A 23,754-nucleotide genomic window follows, 5' to 3' on the forward strand; every position below is an offset into this window, starting at 1 on the left:
CTGCACAGGAGAATTAATTTGTTTTGAATTCCTTATCTTCTGCCAACACAGGATTGCACAAGATGGGGATAAGGGTGAGTAGACAAAAGGGCTCAAGGTTCTAAAGCTTCTCCAGTGTCATACTTCAGTTGGTGACCCCACATCACAGCCCTCATACTTTCTTAATGGGTTTTATCTTAATAGGTAAGAAACACGTATTTCCAAAAGAGACTCGTGCTGGTGCCAAGTGAAAGCAAGCTCCTCAATGTGACTTCAGACAGCTTGCATCAGGCAACTTACCCTGCAGCTGACATCTTAAACACAAGTAATTCTGGACAACTCCTGCATTTCTGCCAAACTAAACGTCATTAATTATGCAATTCTTTATTTCCAAAAGGCTTAAAGTTTATAGGTCATATTTTCACTTCCCTTTAGTGAGAGCAACAAACAGGAATTTACACTTCCCTTTCTCTTACCAACAGAGTCATGCATTTTTCCCTTATTGTTTAATTAAAGCTGTTTCAGCCCCAAGAACCTTGTGCCTATATTTTTGGAGGCAGCCTAATGGCTGTAAAATAACTGTAGAGACAGGAGGAGGAACACAATTCTTCATAGGCTAGATGTTATTATAAATTTAAGTGGAAAAAATAAGAAGCTGTTCCCATGATTTCTCTACAGTCTTGCAAATCAAAGTAGAAAGACAGATGCAAACTGGCACCTATGTTAATATTCTGGTACATTCTTCCAGTTTCGTATTTCCCTACCTATTCACCCCTTCTGCCTGCTTTATCATAGTGGATTTGCTCCCAGTTAAGTGGAATTTTTCTAGATTAAATTAAAACTAGAAAAACTCTTTAGGCAGATGCTTAGCTGATGATTGGCACCAATCTTTCCAATCTCCCAGTTTCCAGACAGATTCACTGTCTTTCAACGCTTGCACTCCTCTTGGCCCTCAAATTTTCCACTTTAAGATGTTATTAGACAAAGAGCCAAAGGGAAACCAGAGCCCATCTTCTGTCTACTGGGCAGATGCAAAGTGGGAACTCTGTTCTGTGACCAGATTCGTAACACAAAATGAAAAAAAAGTGAAATGAGTGGTCAGAAGGACAACCCCTGCTTTAAAATAAAATGCTATCAAGGAATTAAAAGACAACTGAGTGTGTAGCAAATAAACAGATCAGGGATAAATAGCATGTACACATAGCTAGTGACAGAATGGATTGGGAGAAAAATATGGTTCTCTCTAACAAGCCCACTAGCAGAGCAGTGATCCTACTAATTTAAGGACCTTCAGGGGCTTAGGTTTCTTAGTGATCTTGCAAAGTACCTTTGAAACAGAATGACTGAATGGATTTCATGGGTAGCAGAGACCTAACAATACAAAATTCCATTTCCAGAACATAATCTGCTGCCAGCTTCAGGACAGAAGGCAAAGTTCACTGCTCTGAGTGTGTGATGTTACAAACCTCAAAGTCAATCGACCTTTTGATATCGTTGTTTTTTTTTTGTACTGCAAAGTGTGTGCTTCTACCACTGACTTTTCCAAGTGTAACTCCTGAAGTCCTATGCATGCTGTGCCTTACACAGCTATTTATAGTAATAGAAGTGTGACATCATGCTCAAGGAAGGGCTGCAGGGATTTTTTTTCCCAAATTGCACATACTAGTTTACACAATTACTAGCTTCTCTAGCTCACCACTGGTTTATCTCTAGCACACACCATAGTCCTTGTGAGCAGGGATTGGTTTCAGAGCACTTACAGAGGAGAGGTAAATACTTCAAAGCACAGCAAGCAGGGTAGAGCTTACCTATTTGCCATATTGCTTCTACTCTGCAGGACTAAGCCTAACAGTCCCTACACATCATCCCCACTGCCTGAGACAATAGTGCCAGAACAATGCTATGCAATTTAAAGCACCAACATACTCACATATTATCTTGTATGCCATGTCCCATCAATCCAGCTCCTGCTTCATCAACTTTCAAGGGAATGAAGCTTGTGTTTGTGCCTAGCTTTCCTGTGTGTTGTTTTGAGGATGCATTCTCTTCTCTCCCCTTCTCTTACCCTGAGAGTTTACTCTCTGCCTCCTGGCACACACTATTCTACTTTTCTCACCCCTCTACCTACTTTTATGAACAAAATGCTTCTGCAATTTTCATGTATTTCACACATGCCACCCCATCTCTCACTCTCCCCTTGAACACAATCACATCTCAGCTACCCAGCCACAGATGACACCCCACACATCCTTCCAGCCAAGCACAGAAGTAGCAGCTCTAGGCAGTTCTTCCTGACTCTTCCTGCCTCAAGAGAAAACAGAAATAGCAACCAGGAACAGGGTCCCCTTGGGGAAAAAACAAAAAGACTCACACACCAGCAAGCCCCACCACAGACTCCCAGCAGAAGCACTGCCTAAGCCACCACACACTCAACTCTCAGCAGCTTTTTCTTCATAGTGAGATGCTGCCTGACACATCACAGCTTTCTGGCTTTCCCTTCATCCAGCAGGTCCCTTACTTCCACACCTCATCCCTCCCTGAGCTACAAAGGCCTATCAATAACCAAGTAGTAGTTGGGGCATGGCAAGTAAGGCCCTGATGACAGAGGAAGCAGAGCTCAGTTTGTCCCCAAACCAAAACACTTTAGAGCCATGTTTAGCACGTTCCTGCTTCATCACAATCTAATCAGCACCAAACCCGGCAGGTTTCCCCAAGCCCACCCCACTCCAGCCTCTTTCCCTGCAGCTTCCACCTGCAGCCATTTAGCTGCTGAGCATTTTTCTTTAAGAAGAAAAAACAGATACACAAAGTCTACACTGTATTTTCAAATAAGTACAACTACTGATAGGAAAGAGCAGGGCTCTCAAAGACCATTTATAATGAGAGAAGAGAACTAGTCTTTTGCTCGTGTCTGCTGTAGCTGTTCTAAGTTTGAAGAGCATGTGCAGCTGTGGCTGTGAAGAAATACATTTTGCCATCGATTCCCATGGCTGACATGCAACTGAAGACCCAGAGCAGTGTCAGCCAAGTGCATATGCTTAGATGTTATTAATAGCAGGAAAGCAACACCATCAGTGTGTGCCCTCCAACCACAAGCTTGTAAGGCAGAAAGTTCTTACCTGCCTGGCCACCCTCCGAGCTTCCCAGTAAGGTTTGGAGTCTTCTACAGCTTTTCCAATCTTCTTTACCAGTTCATCCAGTTTTACTGTTGCTTCGACCAGCACAGAGCGGAACTTCTGGCGTGCATCCTTCAAAATGTTGCAGGAAGGAAAGAAAGGACAAAGGCAGATTAGAGCTCTAAAAATTATTTCTACCTGTTTGTTTCTACCTTCAGGTTCCTCTTTATATTCACATATGAGCTGGCACATTCGAAAGAGTTACTGGCATTTGGACTAAGCCAGAATTCTTCAGCAGAGGAACCCAGAGCCAAACTCTAAAGATGGCATCCTGGACATCAAATCTTTGTCTTTCAGAGACAGCTTTTATACAAAACCTACAACAGCCTGTTCTAGATGTTATGTCTGGCATGGTTTCTCAGGGAGGAATTGTTTGTAAATTACTCACTCGGTGAGGAGGCAAAAAGTAGTGTAACAAGTTCGGAGAGGGACTTCCAATGGCAAGGACATCTCATATAGGTAATGCTACAACGGTGCTAGCAGGCAGGCCAAATCCCCACAGCAGGCTAGCAAATCAGCTGGAATTGGCACAGAAAGCCAATATTTTCAGCTACTGCTTCTATCAATGGAGAAGAGCACCTACATTCCACTTCATTGTTAATTTTTCTGTATTTTAAAAAAGTAAATTCCAGCTATTTCCAAATGGGATGAGCTGCCCTCCTCACATGATTAGCTAAAGCAATTAAAATATTTTCTCTACTCCACTGAAATTTCCACATATGTAAGCAAAGTGATTCTGATTTCAATCTCAGAATCCAACACAGACTCTAAATATATCAAATTATTGCAGATTGATGCAAATTCAGGCTGGGACCTGGCCCAGGATTTAAGGAGATGAAGAGGAAGGGCCGTGTGAGCTCTCAACAAGGCTTGTAACTCTAATTAGAGAGCAGCATTTATGCAGACTGCTGGAGTGACATGTTGATAATCAGGAAGCAGCTGGCTTGAAGAAGTGCCCTAATTCAGGAGGGTTTTGTCATTATTGTTGAGGATTTCTAGAATGCAAGACTGCTTATTCACTGGAAGATTTAAAATACATTGCAAGCTGCCACTGTGCTCTCAGAAGTGGAAAAAAATGCAACAATACATCAATTTTTAGAGAAAAAGCAACATACTTCTGTAAAAGCTTCTTTGCTTCCTTCTTAGTGTTATGCAAAACCTGAACCCGCATCAGCATTATTTTAGTCCAGTGCAAATAGCTTTCGATTCTTAAGGTACTCCAATTTGTTCTAAGGAATTATTCAAATGGGTAACAAGGTCAAAAACGGAGAATTAAATGGACATTAACTTATTATTTCATTAACTCAAATCCAGTCAATAATCTCATTTCTCAGTGAAAGCCTGAAATGTATCATTTAAACAATATGTATCACGTCAATGATTTTCTCACTGAGAAGAATTTTAATATTTCCAATTAAATTACTGGACGATACATGGTTCACTGCTCAAAATGAGTTTCACAACTAACTGAAAAAAGACTCCAAGCATGATGACTATATTGCAAGAAAAATATTAAGTACTGAAGTATATTTAACAAAGAAAAAGATTCTTTGCAGGTGCAGGAACAGAATTAAAAGCTCATTTCTAAATGAATGAGCCTGAAGATTTCTTTTCACTCTCTTTGGGAAAGCTGCATATAAGGATATTAGTCATGCAAAGCAAATAGATTAAGTTAAAAAAGCCCTATGCAGTGATTCATCAAAAGGTTTGATTCCCATGTTTGTAAGATAAGCACTTGGAACAAAGAAATCATCACTACAAATCTGTGCTTGGAGACCAACCCCAAACTTACTCATGTAATAATTGTATACAGTCTCATCCAATAGGAAAAAGATGACTAGTCCCCACTTGGAGTTTAAAATAACAAAACAAAACCCGAAAGACACCAAGGACGAAGCAGTCAAATTAACAGCAACTTCTGTACCCATTCATTTCCCTCCTACTCCGATGAAGCAGATACAAATTACTGAACTCTAAGCACTCCTCTAACTGGTGCCTGAAGCACAGGTCTTACAAATGGTGAAATATGCATTTGCCCATGAGCACAACTCCACCCAGGTGTTAGTTACACAGAGTAGGAAGCTTCAGCCGAAAAACACACTGCTGTGAAATTCCAGTTTATCATTTTCCTCCAAAGATGACTGGTTCCTCTTTTAAGGCTTTATTTAGGTCTAACCACCCTCATTGTTGCAGTGAAGAACAATAACAAAAACCAGAACACCCCAGCACTTTGTATCTGTATAATCTACCATGCGACTTATTTTAAGTGACATTTATTCTCAGGCTCCTGACTGTCAGGAACACAAGCCTGCAGGCTCCAACACCTTCTGCATGACAGAACAAGCAGATGCTCATTCTCTGCTGGGATCAGTCCCCCTACCAAAGGTTTCCAGCCATCCCCTTCAGCAACAGGATGCTGACATCTCTGAGGTGAGATGCCAAACCCACGCCCTCTGCTGCACTACATGCACCACTTTTACTCTCCACCAGCCCCAACTACACTACAAAAGCAAACGATCCCACATTGTGTATCTACACTGTGTGTGCTCCTGTGGCAAACCCAGTGCCTCCACACCAGCCAGCCTCCTCAACTCAAACTGACTCAGCTCTCCTGAACATGCCTCTGATCTGGGAGCTATGGCAACACCTCCTGAGAGCAGGGTCACAGCTCCCTCCTGCAAACACACAGCCACGCTCTGTGCCTCAGTACAGCGTGTGGGCCCTGCCACACGCTGCCAGAGCATCTGCAAAAGACATCACCCTTGGGACAGTGCAAAACTCCCCTGGCAGGTAATCCTCAGGAAGTCTGAATAAGAACTACAGGTGCAGCAGCTATTTTTATGCTTCACGTGAAAATGGTGAGGTCAGAAGCACCAAGGCAATTGCACCAGTAGGGCTGGGCTTGGTACCCTTACTCCTTACACGACATGAGAAGTACATCTGTTGTTCATGGAAACGAATGGGATTATGGTCAAGGCAGTAACTTGGGAATTGATTTAATTCACTGCTTTATGTCTGGCTTCCCATGTTACTGTCAGTGAGACACTCTGACCCACATGTGAAGTGGTTCAAAGCTATAAATCCTCCTAATGGTGTTTCCTGTAAGGACACTCACATCAAAAACTTAGAGGCTCAGAACAGCACATCACTGCAGTTCATCCATGGTGCCCACAGGGTAAGTCCTACATCCATGTTAGGAAGACAACCACAACACTTTCAACCTACTTATCAAATCCTCTGGCATGACTTGCCCCTCCATACAAGTGTTACTATTTCACTGCCAAACGCTTGCTTCATTTGGACCTTTATTTAGCATATATGGATAACAGAGAAAGGAAAATATGTCAATTCCTTCAACTTGTTGTCATGAGCAAAACCAAGACAGAGCAGCATATGCCATAGAAATTTTCTAGCACAGTCCTTTAATCTCTAGTTTCTGCATTTCAGTTTCTTGAAAGATAATTCATTCCAGCAGAAATGCTATTAATTGATAACAGCAAGTATGCAGCCTTAGGTACTATGTGAGTCGCATTCACCATTTCTGGGTAGATTTTTATGTTTGGGGTTTTTTGTTTTCTAAAAACACATTCTGTTTTTCTCCTCACTGCACTGAATACATACACAGACTCTAACAGAAGCAATGCAACTGACATGAGACATCTCAAACATCCCAACATTTTTAAAGCATGTTTTCCCCTCTGCTCACTCCTAATCTTCTGCGATCATTTTCAAGAACACCTTGCTGCTGATTTTAGAAAAAGAAAGGCGACATTGAAAATGTTAGCCAGTCAGCTTTCAATGTTTTTTCCCTCCTGCTTGCTCAAATGAGATGATGATAAACCTTCTCCAAGCTGGACAAAAGCTGATTAAGGCACTTTATCCTCAGTGAGTGTCGCAGGGTGTAAAAAAAAAAAAAAAAAAGTAGCAGGAGAAGCTTCTCACTTAAATTACAGCCTTAATAAGTAGACTCTCACTAGCTAGGTGTTTGTCATACACACACTCAAGCAGGCAGAGCACTTAGTGCACCATGTGAACAGCTGCAGTTTACGTTTCAACATCTTGTTCTACGGCTGCGAGAGCTCCACGCTCATCAACTTTCAAAACAGATTTCAGTAGCACTGTCTTAGGGAGCATGCCAGACCTCTACCCCATATATGTTTTTGCTGCAATAGCTCATTATTAAAAGCAGACTTTGTTTCCAGTGACTTGCTGTTGGGCAGCTATTTGATACTGCACCAAAAGAGGGACCACACTTAAGGACAGGTCATCCACACAGCAGCATTTTCAAGATCCACTCTTAAATGTGGGGGGAAAACTAAAATACAACTTTCAAGCCATACTGCACCTGTCAAGAGAAAAAAGCACTCTTGTTTTCCTCTCTCATGAGTGATGGTGATGAGCTGGTGTTAGATGCCAGATGACAGGCAAATAACTATTTCTGCTCATCAAATGAAATATGTATTCTCAAACAATTTTATTTTAAAAATGAGCTTAACATATCAACCATGTCTGAAGCAACTTCGTACCAAGCACATCTAAATTTCATTTACAAAGGTTGTGCCATGACCATTCTGCCAGTCTGGTGTACAGAACCTCTGACAAGTGTGGGAGGTACATGGGAAATGGAATTGCTGACTGAGAGACAGGCTTCATCTATTCCCAAGAGGCTGACAGTATCCATCCCCATCTTCTCTGCTACAAGGACCTACCAGCTGCAAAAGCTCATCTCCAAGTTAAACCAGCATCAGTATCATCCATACACACCAAACAGATGCACAAGGTGTGCTCAGAAATCTACCCTCAAGCATCAAACCAGTTAAAGATACTTTTAACATCTATTTGGCACCTGAACAGTTCAAGTGAGCCACACTGGCGACCAAACCTTAAAAACAAAGTGCAAGGTAGGGGATAAGTAGTATCTCAATTTTTAAGGGATAGGAAAAGTCTTTGGTCTGGTTTTTTTTTGTAGACAGCTACTAATTTGCCATCTAAGAACAATTAAAAAATCAGTACCTGACAGGTGCTCTAACCTCCTGCTTGCAGACAGTTACAAACTGAGACTACCAATACTTTTTACTACAAATGTTTTTAATTCTCTTAGAAGAAGAGAGAAGAAAACAGGCATGGGCGAGCACTGGGCACTCCTTCCAAAGCAAGACTTCTCCACCTAACCTTTGCTCTCTCAGGCTGGAAACACATCTCTACTTCAAGAACATGAATCAAGTAAAGCCCTTTGACTCACTTGGTTGACAAAATCTTTCCAGAGCCAAAGCAGAGGAAGAAGCCTTCCCTAACTCATCCTTGGATGAAAGCAGAAGGCAAAACAACAAGGAATTCACACACAGGAGCCATTTCCTATGGAAGCAAGTAGATCATAGAGATGTGGAAAGATTTGTCCTGATAGTGACGAATCTGTCACGCATGTATATCCTCCTCCAAAAGCCAGCAGGAACACCAGCCAGTGAGCTGCTTTTGCCCTTATCTCTGCATTCTTTTGTGAACACTGGAAAATGCTGCACAGGGATATGATAAGGTGGCGGATGTTTCCACAGATAGATGTTTCCTCAAGCCAAGGAGGCATGCTCAGAATAAGATTCCAGCCACTGAGAGGTCATTTTTCTAAAACCTGAAAGATGAAGGATTTTTTCTTAAGATCTACTTATATTTTTTATGTGTGACAGCATCAACAGCTCAAGTTCTTTTCCTAAAACCAGGTATTTTAGCGAAGAAGTAAGAAGCAATTCTAAATAACTGGTGAATATCTGCCTGCCAATGGGAAGCAGTGAAAAATTCCTTGTTTTGCTTTGCCTGTGCATGCAGCTTTTGTTTTACATAACTGTCTTTATCTCAGCCCACAGGTTTTCTCACTTTTACTCTTCTGGTTCTCTCTCCAGTCCCACCGGCAGGGAGGGAGCGAGGGGCTGTGTCATGCTTAGCAGCCAGCTGGGGTTAAACCATGACAAAAAGTCCTTCCCCTTCTGAGACGGTTTCAAATGCTGACATGGCTCGCAAGTGAAAGAGCACCACGGCTAATAAACCCTTGACCTTCTATCCAACAACAACCCAGGGTGACCTTTATGATAAATCCAGGACTAAAAGTAACACAAACTCTTGCAGATCAGGACTAGAGGATCTAGGCAAGCACACAAGAAGGATCCCAGCCAGGCCCTCTAAAATAACGAGCATAGCTGAAAGCAGCACTGTTCAGCTCTAGTTTTCCTGTGCAGTATCTCCCATGAACAAACATTGGCAAGCTCGTAGCTCCAGCAACACAAAAACTCTCTCTAACAAAAACCACATTTGGGATAGCTGGGATTCCAGTGGTAATTTTAGTGGTATGTGCTGCATTTCCCCTCCCCACAATGCTGCCAGAGGGTCCCCGGGTGAATTTGTTACATCTGAGCTGAACTTTCAGAGACAGTCCAAGCTGTGTATGAGCTGGCTGGACAGGCAAGTCATGCACATTTGTTAAGTACATTCACAGCTCCTGATGTGAGTTCAGATGGAGATGCATTTCCAATAAACAGGAAAAAAGCTCTTGCATTTGGCCAAAATACACTTGTATCTCCCCTGCAAGATGTTTCCCCCAGCTCTTCACAGACACTTCAAACATAAACAAGGACATTAGCGAAGCCAAGTGTTAAATCCCTCAGAGAACCCTTATCATCCTTCTGCTGTGCCAGTAATGCTCAGTGTTGCACTTAGTGTGAGCAGCATTATGGATTTTAAATCAAGTCTAATCAAAGATTCATTAACAGGCAATACATTAGCACAACATATAACTACCAGCCACTCAGTGCCCTTCAGCAGCTCCACAACTCCTGAACAGGCTGTGAGCGTCAGCAGGTCAGGGTATTTCTTCAGGGTTTAATAGGATAGGTCAAAAGAGCAAAAAATGAGTAATTCTTCCAAGCAAAAGAATAGATGTAGCCAACTTCAACCTATCAGTTCAAGTCATGCCATGCATGTATATCCAGTGCTCTCACAGGAGGTATGGGTGCAGAACTTATTTTAAAAGATTAATAAAAGCAGGCTGTTCATCTTAAAAACAGATCATATGTCAGTTTCAGTGCAGAACTTAAAAAAAAAAGAAATGGCAGACTGGTCAACCTAAAACAGAATTCCCCATTTTATCCCCTCTGTAAGCAACAGACACCAATATTTTCAACATTGCTCAAACATGGACATTCCTATGGCTACATCAAGACAGTGTAGTCTCAAAATCCTAGAAGCCTCTACTGAATTCAGCCCCATAACATTTTCCACTGGGTAAAGCAGCATTATTACTTCCATTCTGCAGATGCAGACCTGAGGCACCACAAGAACAGAAACAGAATGGGTTTAGAAGGATTTAACAGCCTTTTTTTCCAGTTAATGGGAACTGGAGACAACCAGCAGTCCCACTTTGAGAAATTCACACAAAGCTGCACACAGGAAGTCCAGAACAGTCTTGCAGAACTCAGATGCCACAAGGTTACCCTTCCTGCTTATCAGAGAGTACATCAAGTCACAAAAACATGGGTGTCTTTTTCTGAACTTCCTTGAAAGAAACATACCTTCTACTCAAACACTCCCATTGCTTTTCCAGATTATTCTGGGAAAAAATCAACAGTGGGAATGTATAGACCACCAAGTAATGCTACAAGAACCTGGCAGTCAGCATCTTGTGCTCTAAATAATGTAATGATACATCCATGCTCCCATTAAAGATATTGAAAAGATGAAGACAATGATACTAGCAAAACAGGATAAATATAACTCCACTGTCTGGTTAAAAAACACCCACAACACATCTTTCTTCCAATGAAATATAGCAGGAACACCACAAACTAGGAAGGGGTAGAAAGAGGGACCCAAAGCAGCTAGTAAGAGCCAAAAGAGCAAATCTTCAAAAGGAAACTCAGCATGAAACTCTCCCAGAAGCCCACATTTTCAACAGCATTCATGGATTTTGGAAGTGTTAGAAGCAGAATGATCCCAGTTCCAAACTCCTCCTTCCAAACTCTGGATTTATCCTATAAGGCTGCTTGGCAAATCTTTCTTTTCTTGTCCAGAGTATGTATGCAGAGATTTTCTGCTAACCGCAAGTGCTGGGTGTTGTGGGATTTTTTTTTATTCCTTTCCTCTAGAAAGCTTTTAAGTCCATCTAAAATGCATTTATCAACCTGTATATAAATTAAGCTTCTCTTACATCATCCAACTGCATTTGTCCTCAATATTTCAGTAGATCAAATGTAATGAAAATCTCTACAGATTAAAAATAATGCAGTTGCATGATAACACAAACTGGCATCCATCCAGTAAGATTTTTGGATGAAAAGTGAGGAGGAAGCATTCAAGAAAGCATACTGTTGGTGGTATTTCACCTTAATTCCATCAAAGACTGCTTACAGTAAGTACTACAGACAGACCTGCAGTAAACAATGGCAAAGTGCAGAGAATGATTTTATGATTTCTACCTATCTAACACCTGGTACTTATTATGCTAAGTAAGCAACAATGTAAGACCAAGCTAATGTGGCAATTCTGCTTTTTTATTTACAATTATATTTCCAGGAGCCTTTCAGCCTCTACAGCTCAGCATGTGTCACACACACAGTAGCTACAAATCTGCAAACTCAACAAACACTTGATCACATGAATAATTTTAATCAAAATCCTATCTTAAAGTCACTGGGACTTATTTCATGAGTATGCCTTTGCATTATTATTACTATTCCATCTGCTTCGTAATACGTCCTCAGTGCAAGGTTGTGACAAAATTAATGGAATCCAGGCAACTATCCATAACACCATCTTTCAATTTCAGTACCTCAGCATGAAATAAGGAGACTGAAAAGATACATATAATGATTTTTTTTTTCAATATATCTATATAAAGAGTCCTGAAGTCCATTTAATTGCTGCTGTTACAGACTAGAATACTGATTTTTAAAGTTCCTCATAAAATTTAAATCAACCTAGAGACACTGAACAGTTTTCACAGCAAGAATATAATTTAATTTTGCATAGCAAGTAGTTCCCCATTTAACTAAGTTTATTTACCAATAAATTCGTGATCTACATGCCACAAATGACAGAAAATGCAAACAAGTGGGGAGAAGAAAAAAGATACAAGGCTTCTTTGTTTCCTAAGATCATAAACCTATTTTCTGTTCAGTGCACTCAGTGGATACTCCAGTATTTTAAAATTCTACCAAGAACCACCCCCTGCTCGAGGTACCCACCTCATTAAAAGACATGCATGAGGAAAAAAATTTTTTAAAATTTTAAAACCAAACAAACCAGACTTTGACATTTTGAAGGTATAGACAGAAATCTACGTATGTACTTTTATAGTATGTTCATCACTGCAGTCTCAGCATTTTTTGATTCAAAACTTTGTAACGATATCAAAATTATTTAGGATGTAAAGTCATTTTTTATGGCAGTTTTTCTTTAGCAGCATATTCATCTTACATTTCCACTGGGTTTATCCTCCTTGTTTTGCAAACAAAAGGAAATTTAGACAGACAAATAGGCCAGTTTGTTTTGCTTCATTATTAGATCAATAGTGTTGAGCTTTCCAGAACAACTACCAAGTAGATGAAGCTCAGATTTGGGGATTTAGAAATAATTTCTTCAGGACTTGCTATTAGATTTTTAAGTATCCACAAAAAGCTCTCTGTATAACCAGGAAGTCTTTTATTCCAACTTTCCTTCATCACCTTCCCTGCGCAGGAAGTGATGACAAAAAAAGGCAAAGATAATAAGCTAAAAAAAACCCAAACAGCCACCAAAGAGAAGATCCTGGCAGACAGCTGTATGGCAAAAACCTCTTAACCAAATAAACTTTCCCTGTCTATAATCAACAAACACAAAACAGTGACTTGTAAAAATAAAACTTGTCTAAGCTTAGTGTCAAAACCTAAAAATAAGTTCTGGCAGTGGTGGTGTGTGGTGTGGAGGTTCTCCACACTGGGTTTTTACACTGTCAGCATACCTCTACCTTCTCCCTTTCTGTTTCAGCTGTTAGCTCAATTCGTACCTTTAAAAAAATCATCACCAGACTCTTGCTGCAAAATCACCATTCAGGATGCACAAATTCAGGAGGCAATCTACTCAAAACCACTGCCCTGTTGTCCACAAAATTCAACATGCACAAAAGGAAAATGCAAGGATAAATTCCGTACCTCCAGCTCCGTCTCTCTGCGATTGATATCATCTGTAGATTGATTCAGTTTTTCTAGCTCCCCCTAGAAAGAAAGAAAGTCGGATGCATAGTAAGAAATCAGGGAAAAAAACATGTCTGAGAAGGCTCATTCAGCATCCCCACTGAAAGTTCACAAAGGCTGTGGCTTATGAATTTAGTGAAAAGAGGAAACCTTGAGATGGTTAGCTTAACTTTACCACTGGTCTTCTACTTTGCTACTTAAAAGAAAAAATAATCAGAGAAGCTCTATGGTTCTATGTTAAGACAACACATTTCCTGCTCTGGCTACTTCTTCACTATTACAAATAAACACAAGGTACAGTAAGCTCTGTCTTGTTAAACAATATAGTCAGTATCAGCGAGGCACTAGGGAGACTGACACACCCACCCCAAAAGATTAGCATAAAGTTTGTACTATCACAGGAGACATGCATCGAAAGGACAGAACTGATAAGAAACACGTCTTGCCGCACCAGAGGCATTTTATTATGGATTTTGGCAAACCATTTCGTAACACAATCAGTCAATGGGACACACAATTATGTTTACATAGTTTGCCTTCCTGCCAACATTTTGATCCCTTAACAGCAAAAACAAAGTGCTAAATCCCTTGAATAAATATGTAGTAGAAGTAGTGTTGGCATGAATGAAGTTACTGTAAAAATAAAGCTCATTCTTAATGACTTTCTTACCACAAAAAGCAACCCTCAGGAGGAGATCCAATAACTTTCTTTATCTGAGCAACATGTTCCTTCATGCGAGATCATAAGATTTTTAACAGGAGTGTTCTCCAATTTAAATGTTAATTGTCAGCCAGTGTAACAGAATATGCCTTGAAATGTTTTGCTGTACAAACCGAACGTTGTAAATTGATTGTCACTTGAGCAGTTTCCCACTAGACTACAGGCATGACTCTGGTTACAACCAGAAAGGAATTAATTACAACAGTTTAGCCTTCTTATCCTCAGAGGTCAAATTTTGTTTCCCACTCCTAGGATTTGGAAAACACCTACTTGTGTATCCATGTTGTCTGAAACAAACACTCATCCAAAAATTACCTAATTGTCTCTTACTGTAAGGCTAAAAACCTTATGGCTCTTGCGGAAACAGACACAGCAGCCCATTTTTCAAACCAAACAGAAAACTTCACAAAAACAATTCTTTTGCCAACAATTCACAAATTGTCTATGTGGAAACGTGTTGCAAGCTGAAGAACCTAAGGCCAAAATTAGATCAATAGACACCAACTGAGCTCAGCCTCTTAAAATCAGGGCAGTACCAGGCTAGCTTTTGGCTGAGGGCCTCGCTCTGTGTAACCATGTTTTGAGAATTTTGCAATTGCTCTGCACAGCCCTGGAAAATGAAACACTCACGATGGAGAAAAGAATGACAATTACAGCAAGCAGGGACCTACGCCAAGGATCCTCTCAGCAATGTACACACATTATATTCATTCATGACCAACAGTCCCAACAATGCTGGAGGCAAAAGCCGTAAATCTGTAGAGACCTAAAAATACATTTCATTTCAGGGACCACAGCATGCTTGAAGTTTGCACCAGGCTATTGGTCCAGCCGTGATTTTGGGGAGAAAAGCTTTGTTTAGAAACCATGCAAGAATAAAAAGCATTGCAGAAGGCATGCACAGAGAGGAGGAAGCACCATATTCCACTAAAGCTCCTTTCTAAAAGGAATGAAAAATAATGATAAAAATAATGAAATAAAATTTTTATATCTACGTTTTCCCGCATTTATGAATTTCTGAGCACCAGCCCCGCTCCACGAGCAAGGTCACGCTGTCATGGTCAAAACTAAAAAGGGGAGGGGGGATTTCAGCAGGAGGAGGAGGAGGGACGCCCAACAGAGCCCGGCGCGGAGCGATGCCCGGGGTAACAAAGGGCTGGGGCGCCCCGGGGCCGCTTCCCCCCGCTCCCGGCGGGCGCCGAGGCACCGGGAGCTGCTCCGCCCGGCACGGGAAGAAACATATGTATATATGTGTGTGTGTGTGTGTGTATACATATTTATATGCGTGTGCGTGTACGCATGTATATGTATATATATATGTGTGTATGCACATACGCAGCAGAAAGCAGTGAAATAAAAGGCAACCATTATTACATACAGCCATAACATACATATTAAAATAACCTTAAAAAACGCGGCCGGCCGTGGGAAGGCAGGCCCTCACCTGGATGCGGGGATCCACCTCCTCGTCCTCGGGGCGCGGTGGCTCCTCGGCGGGGCGGCCTCGCCGGCCCCCCGGCTCCATGGCGGCGCTCCCGCTGCTGCCGGCGCTCCCGCTGCTGCCGGCGCCTCCCGCTCCGCCGCTCCCGGCTCCGGCTCCGCGGCCCGGCCTCGGCTCGGCCCCGCCTCCGGGGGAACCCCTCCCTCCCCACAGCGCCCCCCGTGTCTTTGTGCCTTCGCACCGCAAGGAGGAAATCAGCGCGAAATTGCGGGGTTTCCTTTTTTTTTCTCCTTTTTTTGTTTTTTTCCCGTAACCCTCTCTCACGCCCCGTGTTTCTGATTCCTGGGGTTTTGCCGTGCACGGTCCCCCCCCCGCAACGGCACTGCGTGAAACCAGCATGAGTAGTTCCAGGTGTAGGGAAACGCTAAGGACACCTTGCTGGCTTTTTAAATTTATTTTTTTCCCCCTTCTTTTCTCTTTTTCAAGCTCTGTTAGAGGCTGACATGCCTATGCAGAGAAAAAAATTAAAAAGCATGGAGAAAGGGAGAAGAGAAAAATACTAAAGGCACTTTCAACAACCTTGAAAATTCAAATGAAACCCAGATTTCTATTGTGTGGAAGCTAAGCGGGGAACTACTGTACCTACTGCATGCAGCAGAAAAAGACATACTGAAGACACATCCTTTTGTTGCCAGTAAAAAGGAACTTCTTACAAAAAGTACATACATGCATGGCCCACGTCTAGCAGAGCACTTCAGATTAGTGTCTCCCTAATCACAGGGGTGAATAACAAGTAATTTTGAACAGAGGAGGAACATATTTCCACCTTTAAAGTACCACTACTAATTTAATTCCATTTTTTGTTAGAAAATTCCTCAAAAGATAATGAAAAAAATGGAAAGTTTAAATGTGGTGAAGAAAGAAGCTTCCTTTCCTCGTATCTCTTTATAAGATAAAAATAAGAAGGAGATAAAATAAGAAGATAAAAATTAACATTGCTAAGGTAACTAAGGTAAAAAAGGAGGCAAAAGAAAAGCAGTCAAGCTCTTCCAAATGCTATAAAGCAACTGGGGAAAAAACAAAATATGGGAAGAGAGTGACATAAACATTTGAAAATAGTATAAACATGCAAAGTGACACCAACAAACTAAAATAATCAAGGCACAGAGGAGGTGTTGCAAAAACGCAGATGGGTTGTTTGCAACATCTTCACTTCTCAAGCAGAAGAAATCATGTAAAGGGGGGAGGGCAATAAAAACAAACCAAAAACCAAATCAGCCAAAGCCAAGCGTTTACTCTTACTGCTGTCCATTAAGGGAATCCAATGTGTACACACAGCCAGAGGTTCCCAGGGTCTTGGCATTTCTCATCCCTGGTGTGCTGTGGCTCATGCCAAGACTGTAGTGGTCAAATGTCCAACATTCTCATCATCCTAAAACAGCACAGAAAACACAAAGCTGCGCACAGAAGACTTTATGTGGACAGTCCTGCTGTGATCACTTTTATTTCTAAAAAACAAGGCTATGTGAAAGATTTACTGCACCTATGCCATGTTCCTCCTAAACCCACACAGGCTGACCCATGGCAATGTCACAAAAAGCACTGCCCACTGCTTGGGGTGCAGAAGTGCTTCTGCACAGACATGCTCTCCCAAAGGGATTTGTTATGTTTGCACAAAGGACCCTGTTGTTCCATTACTACTATGACAATCCCCATGATTGTTGCAGCTCAAAAAACCTCCAGCCAAACTCATCAATCTGCTACCATTAAGGCAGAGCAAGCTGTCTCTCTCCTCAGTAGCACAGTGGATTTAGAAAGTTGGGAGAGCTGCCTGCAGAGCTTAGCACTGTGCAAGAGACGGTGTGGATACACAAGCCCCTTTTCCCATGGATCTGAAATCTCTCATAGAGCCCTGAGGCCACTGAGATCATTTTATATCAAACTGATACATTGGGAAGATCTACATGTAATAAAATCAGTGAAGAATGCGCATCTGTCATTACTGCAGACATCACTAAAGCATTAACAGAAAAATGGCCTGAAGGAAAAGATTTGACAGAACAGGGAAAGGGAGACTATTCAGTACACATAAAGATCGATAAAAGACTCAAGGCTATTATTTACATGTTCATTTTCTTCTCCTCCCCACGGCATAGTTTTTGCTGGAACCACTGTCCCATGCAAAGGGTAGCAGGACCCGAGAATTACCCGAGGAACAAACCTGTGTATCACATAGGCAGGCCTCACACGTGAGCCCGCTCTCCACAGGTTTGTTGGTGACACCAAGCTGTGTGGTGTGACTGACAGGCAAGAGGGAAGGGACCTTCACAGGTGTGAGAGGTGGGTCTGGGCCAATGTCCTAAAGTTCAACAAGGCCAAGTGCAAGATGCTGCACCTGGGCTGGGGCATCCCAAGCACAAATACAGGCTGGGTGGAGAATATACTGAAAGCTGCCCTGAGGAGAAGGACTTGAGGGTGTTGGTGGATAAGAAGCTCAACGTGACTCAGGAATGTGTGCCTGCAGCATAGAAAGCCAGCCACATTCTGGGCTGCATCAAGAGAAGCATGGGCAGCAGGTCGAGGGAGGTGATTCTCCCGCGCTGATCCACTCTGGTGAGACCCCACCTGGAACGGCATATCAGGATTAAGTTCTTTACTGTGAGCATGGTGAGGCACTAGAACAGGTTGCCCAGAGAAGTTATGCATGCCCCATGCCTGGTGGTGTTCAAGGCCAAATTGGATGGGGCTTTGTGCAACCTGGTCTAATGGAAGACATTGTTGCCCATGGCAGGGGGATGGAGCTAGATGATCTTTCAGGTCCCTTTTAGCCCAAACCATTCTATGATTCTGTGCTCTGCTTAGGTCAATATCGTGCAAGAAGTGAACTGTGGTACATGGCATTTGAGTATTACTTTTGCCAAATCACGAGTGATCTCATCCCAGCAAATCCCTCCTACCCAATCTGTTAAAGGCCAGACCCCTCCCCAGCCCCACCCCACCCCCCAGAAGGCCAGTCATGCTGACCTTTTCGCTTCCCCCACAGGCCCTCCACGTGCCAAGGCGTCTGAGCAAAGCTTGCACGAGGCCTGACCGAGACAGCCTGTACTTTCTCCTGTATCAATATTTCAAAACCCTAGTCCCAAGTATTCAATATTTGAACAAAGCACTCTGAAGTTAAGGCAGGAAGAAACCGCTTGCTCTTTCACTAATGGGATTCCAGAGTGGCCACAGCAGAGAATTAGCCCAGACCTATCAGGCTGGGCTGCAACTTAACATGAGCTATGCTGAAGATGGTACAGCTCAACTAAAAAGCACAAGGAGAGGTTCTGGTGCAGGAAAAGCCAAGTTGCTTCAGCAACCGATTTCAGTGTACCAGGCAACAACTCTGTCTTGTGGCATTTGGAGTACAAGCCTTATCATTAACATCAGACCTTGAAGCATATAAATGCCTAGGCAAGGGTGATGTTCGGGCTGAGAGAACTGCTACAGCTCTACTTTTGGGGGAAGTTGCTACATAACCTCATTATGTGTCCCACAGAAATCCACAGTGTACAGGCAAGGGAAAAATTTGGGAAGGCAAAGATTGAAATATCTGTACTTTGAGGGAGGAATACAGAGAAGAATTCTCTTCCTCATTGTGGAAGATGGTTTGTAGATTCAGTATTACATTTCTGAATAGCCATCAGGGAACTAGAAGTTGCATTTTAAATAAAATCAGCTGGGAAGAAGTATGCATCAGTGAAGACTTGCCTGAGGAAACATCCTAATGACTATAGTTAATTTAGGGATAAAATTCAAAGGGAATGGATAGTGTAATTTTACATATATTTGATAATGGTAGATTCTGAACGGATTTTAAGGAAGAGTTGGGTTTTTTTCCAAATATCATCTTACATTCAAATTTCTGCTTATACTTGCCCTCAAAGCTTGCTTCTGCCCCAGTACGAGAGGCAAGGGCCTAAAATACAAATCAAAAGTTTCATTTCCTTCCTCATAAACATGTATCTTCTCTTTTTGAACACTGATAGCAAACTGAGCAGAGTTCAGGACTAATTAATGCACATTTGGTAACTGAAGACACATTTCAGCTTATGGAAATGTTCAAGGAGAAAACAGCCTAAGAGACAGAACCTTGCTTACAGAATACTGCTCCTCTCCTCAAGGGAACAGGAGAAACAGTTCTGCTCTGAAAAATTCTTCTGCTTCCATTGATGATGATGCTAGAGGCTAACTGCCAATTGGCTTCAAATGTTGAACTGCTGTTGCAATTTGGTTTTAAATAATTTACCAACAAGTGAGCACAGAAGTATAAACAGTCCAATCTAAGGAGAAACAAACACAGTCCCCAAAATACGTTTATGAGCATAAAATTCACCATGTAACTTCTTAATTGAATTAACCCTGAAGACCAGTTTACTACACTGACTTTTGCAATGTTACACCAGAAATTAGTTTAGTTCAGGGAATGTCTCATTTAACACAAAGCCACCATCTCTGTCTTCCAAGCTGCAGCAAAGACATTGCTCTGTCAATGTCCAAATCCTGTATGCTTTCCTGGTTTTCAGAAGTATACTGCACATGTTGGAGACATTGTTAAACATTAAGTGGGATCTCACCCACCATCATGGTACATTTGAAGATCTGGGCCTCCATCACTTAATCTTTTATAAGAGGCTAAGCACAAAAATTTTTTTGAAGATATGCACTGCATATCTGCAAGATTTTAAATTTCTTGGAGGCATATGCAGGGCATTAAACTCTTACAAAGTGGTCAGAATCAAAACTTCCCCTGGCTTATTTCTCAAGCAAATTTTCATGCTTCCATACTCACAACGGTTGTGGCATGTTTGTGCTCTGCATCTTAGAAAGCACTGAAAATCAATTATCTCTCCTACACCAGTTTGTAAGATGGTATCGCCTTATGAACTTGCGCACAAAGACACATTAATGGAGCTTGAGCATCTGTGGTACAAAAAACTTGTAGATTTCCCCACCTACAAGGAATGTATTTAAAGAAAAGGCTATATTCCAAAATACCCTTTGATTTCACTTCTCTTTAACAACCACCATTTAAAATTAAAAATAACCTCCAGGCTTCACAGGGCTACAAAGAAAGGAGGCTCATTTCAAAGAGGTACAATCTATTTTCAAGCCACACTAATCTTAGTATCTTCCATAAAAACTAAATGCAAAGATTATTAGCAAAATTAGCTGCTGGGCCATTTTCTATTGCACATACATTTATGTCCCATCATATCATGAGCTACTTTTCTTATTATTTTGAAGCCTGAAATTGATGATGCTTCATGCAGAGAGTGTGAGTGCAATATAGTTTTTTATATACACATATAGACACACTCACATGCACTATGCTATATATATACATGTGTGTATAAAATGCATGACTAACAGCTTGATGGATTTCCCTACTTGTTCTTATTTCATTGGGAAAGAACCACCATCATCACAGGAAATTTTCTCCTCCTCCAAGCTGTCTTTTGGCAAGGCTGGTAGTGGTGGAATTTCCCACTGGAAAAAACCATCCATGCAATGACACTACATTTGCAGCAGTTCTGCTGCTCCTCTGGCCAAAATGCAGTGTGCTGCTTTTGCAGATTTAGAAAATAACAGAGTAACAAGAGCCTCTTCCTCAGATCTGCTGCTGAATGATAAGGAAGATCCATTTTACAGTGCTTGCTTGATACTTGAACAGCGAAAAACCCTATACTGCACCCTTTTAAGTTGAATATATCCACTCAGGTTCCCAGTCCTGCGATCTGCTTTCCTTGATAAGCAGTCTCACATCAGTTTCAATGGCAGCAGGATCAAATGCAAAGGTGGTTGTCTGTACTCAAAATGAGGCCTTAGACAAGAGGTATTGCCTCATGAGAGCCAAAATGAGATGCAAGTGCCATTCTCCTCTACCCAGCGTGACAATTCACTAATGCTTTGCAGCGATGTGGATACATCATTGGTATTCAGTACAAAAACACCCACCCTCATCTTTTATTCTTTATACTTAGACATCTATGCAAACCACATTTAAAGCAGTTATTTAAAGAACCACCTCTGACTCTCAAATAACATCAGCCACGTGCAAGAATACATCTCCTTTTATCACTAGTTTGCTTAATGTTCAGACCTGTTCCATATTTGTGGCTATTTAACTGTATCAGTAGATTTCTCACTGGTAAATTTAAAGGATAAAATCCCTTCACTGGTCTCTTGCCACCAGCCCACACTGCTCATGATACCAAATGCAACACTGACAGATGAAAGCAGGAGTCCCTCTGAAAATGTAAGGACAAACAAGAAGCTCCGGGTAGTGAAGTTCCTGTGAGTCTGGTTCAGGGTATTCGTGTGTCTGGTGCACCTTCTGTGAGAGAGCCACAAAGGGTTGCTTAAAGGTGGCAATTTCCACAACCCTTCCCTCACGCAGCAGGGCTACTCTACACACTTGGTACATTCCAGCTCACCAGGAAAGGGCCTCAGTGTGCCTCCTAGTCCCAGGCAATGCTCCTGACAGATGCTTTGTGACACCCACTCCCTGCAGCGAGTCATCTCCTACGGAGCAAAGGTACCTGGTGCGTGCAGGCTGGAGCACAGCTCTTTGCAAAGGCAACCAGGTGACTGCTGAAGGCTCTCCAACCACAGGCTTTGCTTCTTACTAATCTTGTTATCAGGCAGGAAATTCACCCATACCCTATTTTAAGCTGCTGAACACACAACATTAAAAGCTTGAGCTTCCATCAGAGATCTCAGAGCATTCCTATCCGGGGAACCTTTGCTTTTAGTTTCCAGCACAAATCCCATTTCTTACAAGTGCCAGTTGGTTAATAGAAGGAAACAGCGTAGACATTTCAAGTAAAAGCATGGCCCAGAGGATGAGGGAAACAAATACCTATTCAAAATGAGCTTCCAAACAGGGCTGATTAGACCAGGCAGCTACAGAAAGATTTGGGACCTCATTATCATCATGAACAGCTCAAGTGCCAAGAGAAAAGGCAGAATCATGGTCTATGTCTAGAGATACAAAAGATGGGGATGGGTGGCCAAAGGGGAACTCCTGCCTCTGAGTTGTGAAGGCAGACTGGCAGTCAAGAGGGAGGCAGCTGGGAAGCCCAGAGATGGGGACAGGCCCTTCCACAGCCAAGTCTCATTAGCAAGATATTAAGAAAGGTCTTTGCACAGTCTATTTGCTTCCTAACCACATAGGGAAGCCTATAAGCAGGAGTGACAGGAGAAACAGGACATGGTTTTTATACCTTCTTCTTTAGTTTCCTTTCCAGGCTGGTTATAGTCTAATTTACCTTGTGCCAGAAAATATGATCTTATGAAGTAGCTAGGTAATGAAAAAGTTGTCAGTTTAACAAATTTGAGTATTATGTCTGCAAGATCCTAAGTGTCCACACTTCAAGTGTGCCCTTTCATATATGTAGAAAATTCAAACCTTTACAATGCTTGAATTAAAAATATCTGTCTTAGATTTGTACAAGTGAAATGCTTCCTGTGTACAAAGCCCCTTTTTCCCTCTCCCAGCATTAATAGCTAGATTTTCTGCCCTGGCAAAATCATACTTTTCAGTGCTTCCTGTTGCACTAAAAATGGAATGATTGAGCACATTGTGTGTAGGAGTGAAGCAGAGTCTGTTTTAGCACCCAACTTTGTATGTCAGGAGAAGAAGTAGTGATTAACTGTGATCCCTCTCCTGCCTTCTCCCATGCCATAACCTGCAGGAGCATGCTGGTGCAGAGCCACATCCCTGCAGTTCAATCTTGGTGCTCAAGAGCAGCCCACAGCAGCACCGAGGCTGCACAGGGCAGGTTTTGAAGCCTCCCTGCCACAACCATGCTGCAGCAGTATCTGACCAAATGTCTCACATCTCTTAGATCTTAATAAACACTTTGGATTGCAATGCAGAGCTCACTCCTGTTCCCCACTCCTCAGCTCTCTCATCTCTACTTCTCCCTCACCAACCCAGCTCAGCCTTGTTTCTTCCCCAGTCTCAATACCTCCCCCTTCTTTCTACCATTGCAAGTGTCATTTAACCCATTGTTTCTCTCCTTCCTTAATTTGTCTTTGTCCCTCATTTCTCTTTTTCCCTTCTTTCATGTATAAGCTGTTACATAGCAGTTGCCATTAGCTATGGTTCAACACCACTATTTGTCAAAATGATGCAGCTTCCTCATTTCACCTCCCACTTTGCGGCTGGGTTTGCTCATC

General features: G+C 42.0%; 2 protein-coding genes across 2 annotated transcripts in view; both read right to left on the reverse strand.

Annotated features, from left to right (window-relative positions):
- SH3BP5 (SH3 domain binding protein 5) overlaps nucleotides 1–15,671 on the reverse strand; it is a 51,724-nt gene extending 36,053 nt beyond the window's left edge. Inside the window, exons 1-3 of the mRNA XM_042043894.1 lie at nucleotides 15,535–15,671; nucleotides 13,328–13,390; nucleotides 3,099–3,227 (exon numbers count right to left, since the gene is read on the reverse strand). Of these exons, the coding sequence (XP_041899828.1) occupies nucleotides 3,099–3,227; nucleotides 13,328–13,390; nucleotides 15,535–15,615 (273 nt within the window). The 5' untranslated portion in view covers nucleotides 15,616–15,671. The remainder of the gene's footprint in view (nucleotides 1–3,098; nucleotides 3,228–13,327; nucleotides 13,391–15,534) is intronic.
- Nucleotides 15,672–16,805: 1,134 nt separating this feature from the next.
- The window catches only part of METTL6 (methyltransferase 6, methylcytidine), a 39,079-nt gene continuing 32,130 nt past the window's right edge, over nucleotides 16,806–23,754 (reverse strand). The window contains exon 6 of the mRNA XM_042043897.1: nucleotides 16,806–16,963. Coding sequence (XP_041899831.1) covers nucleotides 16,959–16,963 — 5 coding nt within the window. The 3' untranslated portion in view covers nucleotides 16,806–16,958. The remainder of the gene's footprint in view (nucleotides 16,964–23,754) is intronic.

Source organism: Corvus kubaryi, unplaced genomic scaffold (genome assembly GCF_017639235.1).
Source record: "Corvus kubaryi isolate FWS band 111438036 unplaced genomic scaffold, C.kubaryi_AGA036_p1.0 37398, whole genome shotgun sequence".
Lineage (NCBI taxonomy): Eukaryota > Metazoa > Chordata > Aves > Passeriformes > Corvidae > Corvus > Corvus kubaryi.